Below are 8,757 nucleotides of genomic sequence, written 5' to 3' on the forward strand. Positions count from 1 at the left end.
CAACACACTGTATATGTTAATATAATACAAATGCATCACATGAACAAAGAACATATGTTATAGTCTCAACGACACATTGTGTGTTGTTTGACAACAAACAGTATTATTACAGACATCATATTATATATGTTAATATAATACAAATACAACACATAAACTAACAAGACATTTTATAGTCTCCTACAACATATCCAACAGTTGATTTTAGCACGAGTCATACTCTTATACAACAAAAAACGAGACGTACATTTATTATACACAGCATGTGATATATGTAATAATATTGTGTATTGTTTGTACCTATGCTGAATTGAAAAATCAGTATAATTCTGATTAGAAAAAAATCAACACCGTAACAATTTCCTTCTTTCTATAATACAATCTTTATTTAATAGTTTATTTTTACCAATATTTTATTATAAATTTTAGAACATATTTCAATTTGAAATATTGCAATTTTCCATTAAAAAATCATTGTAAATGCAACACAAAGAAATAATATAAGATTTACAAACAAACGCAGGTGGGTGAGTATTGTTTTTGGTGTCTTTTGGTTTGAATGAAATTTTCTTTTTTAGCTGTCGTATAAAACAATTGTGTAAATAATATAAAAATAATAAATATATATAATATATAAATTTTTTGAAAGACGTATTCATTATTTTGTCAAAGAAAATACCATGTTTTTTTATAATTTTTAATTCACATAGTTTACAATAAAATATACCCTTATATTATTTTTTATAAAATATTTGAAAATAATAAAAATAAATAATTTTTAACTCTCACATAATTAATAACATTTGTTTGGTGTTGATTTAAAAGTTATTTATTATTATTTTTTAAAATATTATTAAAAAATAATATTTTATGAGATAAAATAATATTATATTCATTCCAAAAACTATAATAAATTATTATTATTATTATTATTTTGCTTGTTTCAAATATTTTACAATATTTTTGAAATATAAAATAATTAATATATTTAATTTTATCGTATCACCTCATTTTTCAATTATCTTATTTAATTATACATTAAATTCTCATATTGAAATAAAATGTTATACCATATTTGAAATAGAAAAGGTATATTTTTACTTGGTATAGTGCCGGCTGAATAGTAGATTTTTTTTTCTTCGACCATAACAATTAACTGTACTTGTTAGCCACCAAGCTGATGGGGATTTTTATTTATTATATATGTATGATATTTGATTGTTGCTGACCGTGTCAAGATATTTTCTTTTTCTTTTATTTATTTATTTATTTTAATTCTACATAATTATATATAAAAATATATATTCAATAGGCAATTAAATATAGGTTGTGTTCTTTCTATTATATATTTCTATACGTTTTTTTTTTAAAAAATAAATTAATATATTATATATTTATTATTTTTATATTTTTAGACAATTTTTTATATTTTATATAATTTTCTTTATTTTTCAAAAATTTCACAAAACAAACATACCCTTCATTAAAATGAGTTTATTTAAGTTCGGCATGAAAATTTAATACATAAATATTTTATTGATGTTAAAATAATTTTTGGAAAAAAATAATTGACCGTATTAAGAATAAAGTCAAGACCTATTTATAGGTATGGCTCAAAACAGATAAAAGAAAACAATAAAATAAATAGATAAATAATAAATATTCTAACATCATCCCTCGAATTTAAATAGGAGCGGTATAAGCCAACTTAAGTTTGTGTAAGAGAGATTGGAACCGAACAGCATGATGTGATTTGGTGAAAATATCTACAGTTTGATCGTCGCAGGAGATGGAACATAGCTTGACGTTGTCATGAGTAACATGATAACGAACAAGATGATAGTCAATTTCGATGTGTTTGGTGCGCTTATGAAAAATATCATTGTCAGAAATCTGAATAGTACTCATACTATCGCAATGCAGAGGAATATGAAATGACTGTGGCACACCAAGATCATCAAGTAATCAACGAAACCACAAGAGCTCAAAAATAGCATTAACAAGGGCTCGATATTCGGATTTAGTGCTGAGCGAGAGATAACTGTTTTTTTCTTACTACGCCAGGAAACATGAGAATCACCAAGAAAGAAGTAAAAACTAGTTGTAGAGGGACGATCCGTGGAATTGTTTGCCCAATCAGCATCAAAGTAACAAGATAAAGTTAATGGAAATTGATATGAGAAGTGTAATCCATGCAATTGTGTTTCCTTAACATAACAAAAAATATGTACAACTGCAGAGTAGTGAGTTGTGCGAGGTGCAGATATAAACTAACTAGCCAGATATAAAACGTAAGCAGTGTTAGGGTAAGTGATTGTCAAGTAAATCAAGTTCTCTAGAAATTGGCGATGAAGAGAATCATCGTCAAGAAGAGTCTCATTCATTGGTGTAAGATGGCATTCAGTGTCAAGGGGTGTCAAAGCTGTCTTGCAATCAGTGAGACCATCACGAGACAATATATCAAAAGCATATTTAGTCTGAGACTTATAAAACCCATTAGGACCATACGAAATTTCAAGACTCAAGAAATACCGAAGGTGGCCAAGACTCTTCGTATCAAAATGTTGCTGAAGGTAGCTCTGTAAATCAAATATATGATTATCCTTAATAAGAATCATATCATCAACAAAGTGAAGCAAAACAATATTTACAGAAGAACTTCGTTCAATAAATAAGACATAGTTATGCAAACTATAAGTGAAGCCAAACTTAAGAAGAACTGAACTGAACTTAGAAAACCAAGCACGTGAAGCATGTTTCAAATCATAAAGAGCACGCCGTAACTTACAAACTTTAGAAGAAGGAGGAAAACTCGGAGGCAATGTCATATTAACATCCTCAGATAGATCATCATGGAGAAAGACATTCTTGATGCAAGAGAAACCAATTATGAACAGCTGCAATTGCAATTAAACAACGAACATAGGTAAAACGCACCAACGGAGCAAAGGTTTCCTCGTACTCAATGCCATATTCTTGTGAGTAGCCTTTTGCAACCAAGCGAACTTTATAACGCTCAACCGACCCATCAAACTTAGTTTTAATCTTGAAAACTCATTTGCTACCAATAGGTGTTTTATCTGGAGGTAAACCAACTAGGTCTCATGTATGAGTCTTCTCTAAAGTTTGCAATTTTTCAAACACCAAATGTCGCCACCACAAATCAAAATTCGCTTCATGAAATGACTTGGGCTCATGCAGAGATAGGATAGCCGAAAAAAAATGATAATCACATGAATGAGTAAGTGGGTGACTTACTCGATGTGATCGGCGAGATATGACAGGTCCAGGCACCCCAATTGAATCAGAATCTAGAGATGAGGTCTGAGGTCGATCAGAAGCCTCAACTGGAATAGAATTCGGAGGCGTGGGTGGAGTCATGGGATCAGAATCAGGGAATAAGGGAGAACATGATGACATAAATGAAAGTGAATCAGAAATATATGAGATATGAAATTTAGACATAATGGAAAACATGATACTTTCCCAAAAGTAACATGCTGAGATATACACAACCGTTTAGAGATCGGATCCGAAAGTCTATAACCTTTATGCTCTACCCCATAACTAAGAAGCCAACATAGACGCGCACGAGATTTCAATTTGAAACGTTCATGCCGAGGGATAAGGACAAAATCAACACAACCGAATGAATGAAGGATACTATAGTCGGATGGCTGAGAATATAGACATTCAAAGAAGTACCATATGTAGGACATATGATGAAATACGATTTATGATATAGACAACAGTGAGCACAACTTTCCCCAAGAATCTATCAACGAGACAGAAAATAGAGATGCACAAGCAATATCTAGAATGTGGCGATATTTGCGCTCAACGTGACCATTTTGTTGAGAGGTGTATGGACATGACAGTTGAATTAATGTACCATGAGCAGAGAGAAAGCTTAATAAGGTAGAATCTTTATACTCAAAACCATTATCATTACGGAGGGTCTGTATAGAACATGAAAATTGAGTGTATATTTGAGGTAATTCTGAACGATGTTTCAAAAAATATATCAATGTAAAACGAGAGTAATAATCTATGAATATGATATAATAACGACACCTACTCATAGATGAAACAAGAGAAGGACCCCAAATATTACAATTAACCAGAGAAAATAGTTTATTTGCGATCGACACATTTTTTGAAAAAGGATAAGGTTGGTTGTTTACCCAAAGACACTATAAACAATCAAATGACTAAAAAACTAGTAGAATCCAAACGACCCTTACTAACCAAAGACTGGCCCCACAGGTCAACACGAGTCCTTCCAATGCGCTTCTCTCCTCACTCACGACTTCCCGGAGGTCATCCATACTCAAATTACCTAGAGTTAAGCATGAATTCTTTCAGTAGGACTTCCAAAAAGGAATATGCACATTGTTCACATGAATAGTTTATTGAATCCACTTAATTACTATTCAATCTTGAATGGCCTGACACCAGCTCATCCACATGAGTTGGTTTAACACCGGCCGAACTCCGGAAGTATTACATCCCCCCCCCCACTTAAAAATGCAACGTCCCCATTGCACCCTATGGATCCCTTAACTGGTAGGTCCGTCAACAGTTCGGTCAACGACTGCAGGCTGTCACAGGTCGAATCTGATACCAACTGTGACACCCCAACCCACAAAGCTGGGTATATCGGGATCGTAGACTGGCCCCACAGGTCAACATGAGTTCATTCAGCGCGCTTCTGTCCTTACTCAGACGCATCCTGGGAGACTTTCCTAGAGCTTCCGAAAAGGAATGTGCACATTGTTGACATAAGTTGTCTATTCAATCTATTTAATTATTATTCGATCTCGGAAGGCCTGACACCACCTCATCCACGGGAGTTGGCCTAGCACCGGTCCAACTCCAGGGGTATTACATGTAGTAGCAACAGAAAAATTACGGGAAGGGAATTTCAAAGACTGTACCTCAAATAATCGACCCATCTTTTGACTTGTCCCAAGAATTTGACTCGTACGTTGATTATAAACCTGCACACCAGAAGATGAGAAAGTAACAGTAAATTTATGATCAACTAATTGGCCAACTGATACAAAATTTAAAGTCAACTACGGAATGCAGTAAGTATCATGAAGATATGTAAATGGTAGAGATACATACCATAAATGAGTGATATCCATACGGTTCTCATTAGCAGTTTGTATAGGCAGTGAAGAAGACATATGATACGCACCAGTCAAAAGACCAAACGTAGATGTCATATGATTGCAGTAACCAGAGTCAAATTACCATTTAGATTTACCTGAACTGGCCATGATAAGAGAGGAATTGAAAGCAATAATTTGATGCGAAAGTGTCACGGTATTCCAGATTGAGTAATTCATTCCACTTATAGACTCGAAATAAAATCAACACAAATGACAACATTGACCATACCACGACGTTGGAAATCAAAGAAAGAGGTGGCGACCGAAAATCTCCGGACGTGCCGCCATGCGTGGCTGGAAGGCGGCGGAAGAAAAAGTAGCCGGACGCCCGAGTTGCGTCACCGGCACATGGAGCCGCAACGCGCAGCTGATGACAATGAAACTATAGGGGCGGGCCGGTCTCATCAAGGCGGAGGTAGTGTCGGCTGGTGACCGGCGGATGGCGGCGCAGTGGAGGAAAACAATTCTAATTTCGGGTTCGGATACCATGTTAAAATAATTTTTGAGAGAAAAATAATTGATTGCGTTAATAATAAAGTATACATAGTTCAAAACAAGTAAAAGTAGACAATACAATAAAAACAATAATAATAAATAATAAATAGTCCAATATTTGAAAAAATAATAAAGTAAGAAGATAGCTGAGGTATTTTTAAAAATTTAATTAAAAATTAAAAGAAATAAAGAGAGTGTAAAAGTAGTTGTATTTATTATAAAGAAGTGTTGAATGAAAGTAATAGTTAAATATTGATTTTTTTATGAGCAAATTAAATAAAAAAATAAGAATAAATTTAATTAACATGAATATGATAAACTGAAATGATAAAGTACATCAAAATATCCGTGCGTATTATCTTTTTGTAAAATTAATTCAAATAAAGAATAATATTTCATATATCTTACTCTCTCCGTCTCCATTCAAATGATCTTTCGAAATTTTATAGTAGATTATAATAGTACCTCTATTCGAAGAAAGATGATTTGTTTTCCTTGTTAATCAACATATGGTCTATTTTTTGTTAGTAAATATATATTATTTTAAAATATACTTTAACAAATATAAATTATTTTCATATATGCATATTTAGTTATAAAATCTAATTATCAAAATGATGCTAGTTCTTGTTGTTGAAAGGATTGGTCATTCTAAAAATTTAGAGAGAAGTCTATTTTTCTTATATTTTATTCCAAAAATAAAAGAAGTAAAGAATACACATATATAGGTATAGTCAATAATCTTGCTAACAAACAAAATCTCTTATCCAATCATAATAATCCTAACTATATAAAGATATAAATATATGTAGATTATATAGTCAAACAAATATGAATCTAATATTCCTCCTCAAGATGGAGTGTTCAAGTAATATGATTCAAACTTATTGCAAATGAGCTCGAATATAGGTCCTCTAAGGGCTTTTGTTAATATGTTTACAAGTTGATCATTTGAAGATAATATAAAGATATAAATATATGTAGATTATATAGTCAAACAAATATGAATCTAATATTCCTCCTCAAGATGGAGTGTTCAAGTAATATGATTCAAACTTATTGCAAATGAGCTCGAATATAGGTCCTCTAAGGGCTTTTGTTAATATGTTTACAAGTTGATCATTTGAAGATAAATATTCAGTGTCTATACATCTATATAACACTTTTTCTTGATGAATGATCGATCTACTTCAATATGTTGTATTTTTTAATGAAATATTGAGGCAATGCGCAATGTTGCATGATTGTCAAACTATAATTTCATCTCCATCACCTTATAAAGTAATTGTCTAATCTATAAAAGTTTTTATGTAGTCTAAGATTAAAACAGAGCTGGCTCTTAGCAAGAGCAACCTAAAGAATTGCTGAGGGCCTCTAGTTTAAGAGGACACATCTTTTTTAATTTTAGCTATCATTAGATATTTTATAATTTAATTTAAACTTTATCCCATATTTTTCTCAACAATTACCTAAACTAATTTTAATTCTAAAATTAATATTATCGCCTTTTGAATATGTGGTTACTATTATTGAGTTATTGACTTTATAATAGTCAAGATATTGTAAAGTTTTATAATAGTTAAGATATGTATTACAAACTAGACCCGACAGTCCACTTCCACACCAGCTAGTCATCTTTTACGGGACATATATATTTTATTTATTATATATATGATTAATATAATTTTTATTTCTATGAAATTTATTATTACATTGTTTGTTGATAGTATTTTGAAAAAAAAAAATCATTTGTTTATTGGACCTATCATTTATTTTTGCTCAGGGTCCTAAAAAAGTTCGAGACGGCTCTGACCATAACACAATATAAAATTACCTTCAACAAACACACATAAATTTATCGTCGAAGGTTTATTTCATTAAGTAATTTACATTTTTTGCAATTAAATACTCATATAACCTACTTATTTATTGTAGTTGGTTCCCCATACTTGAGTTCCTCCGCCGTACTTTTGTCGTTGCATGAGCATCCACCCACTTGGATTAATATCTTATATGTTTTTAATATATTGGATTGAACACTTTGTGTAGAAGTATGACATCTCTACATCTTACTAGATGATCACTTTGCACATAAGTATGTAATTTTCGCTTGTTTGCCGTTTGTGTAGTCCTATCGTGTGTAGTTGGCACTATTGTTAGTGTAACAAAAAAAATGTTATTATAATGAATAGGTGATCAATTTTTTGTAGGGATTATGGAAAAAAAAAAAAAAAAAAAAAAAGGTATATTAATTGTCACGAAATTGATGTTGTTACAAAAAATCGTTACAATTGTCTCTTCAAGTCATTTCAAAATATTATTATAATGGACATGTGATCAATTTTTTTGTGACGAAAAGATATTACATAAACCGTTACTAAAAGTTATTTTGCATGTCAGAAAACATTCGCAACGCATTATTTGTCATGACTACTCTTCGTTACAAACATACTTTTAAATTTTTTCACGAACAAATACTCGTAATAAAAACCGGTACGAAAAGATATTGTACTTGTCAGAAAATTTTTGTACTGCGTTGTTTGTTACGGACATGAGTCGTTAAAAAAGAATTTTACTTTTTGTGGCGTACAAAAAATCGTAACAAAAAATCATCCCACAAATGTTGACCACTTAACTTTTGTTACAACATTTATAATGATACAAATTTTTTGTTATTCGAGTAAACATACCGATCAAAATTCGTAACAAAATCGTCACAAATATTTGAAAAATCGACATATATAGCGGATTCAATTCCGCTAGATATAATCATTTTTTATTTTAATGAAAACCCGTTTGTTGTCACCCCAAAGAATTTTTTACAATATTCACTACTATATTCCCAAAGTTTTCCCCCAAAATCAATTGAGTTTTGTTTAACTCACAAATCCCAATATTTGTGCACATCACTTCAATCAGTCTTTTCCTTTGTCTTCTCTCTCTTGTGTATATATATATACCTATGTGTATAGATTCATACTACACATATATTTATATATATATATATTTACACTTATTATATGAGGTATATTTTATACACACGTGTATATATATATATATTTAACAAGGGTACTATATAAAAATA

General features: G+C 31.1%; 1 protein-coding gene across 1 annotated transcript; it reads right to left on the reverse strand.

The window, feature by feature from the left end:
- Positions 1–2,270: 2,270 nt before the first annotated feature.
- Positions 2,271–3,381, reverse strand: LOC127250848 (uncharacterized mitochondrial protein AtMg00810-like). Its single transcript, XM_051274274.1, has 3 exons — positions 3,259–3,381; positions 2,793–2,897; positions 2,271–2,579 (listed from the first exon to the last, which is right to left on the reverse strand). The coding sequence occupies exons 1-3, from the start codon at positions 3,379–3,381 to the stop codon at positions 2,271–2,273; spliced, it is 537 nt and encodes a 178-aa protein (XP_051130231.1).
- Between the last annotated feature and the right edge of the window lie 5,376 nt (positions 3,382–8,757).

Source organism: Andrographis paniculata, unplaced genomic scaffold (genome assembly GCF_009805555.1).
Source record: "Andrographis paniculata isolate CXL003 unplaced genomic scaffold, ASM980555v1 Contig38END, whole genome shotgun sequence".
NCBI lineage: Eukaryota > Viridiplantae > Streptophyta > Magnoliopsida > Lamiales > Acanthaceae > Andrographis > Andrographis paniculata.

Bases quoted from the DNA above. Each gene is read 5' to 3' on its own strand.
- LOC127250848 (XM_051274274.1), bottom strand. From the start codon at position 3,381: ATGACTCCACCCACGCCTCCGAATTCTATTCCAGTTGAGGCTTCTGAT. The intron at 2,898-3,258 runs GTAAGTCACCCA...TTGCAATTGCAG, and splicing joins TATCTCGCCGATCACATCGA to CTGTTCATAATTGGTTTCTC. The intron at 2,580-2,792 runs GTTTGTAAGTTA...TTTGATTTACAG, and splicing joins GTTTTCCTCCTTCTTCTAAA to AGCTACCTTCAGCAACATTT.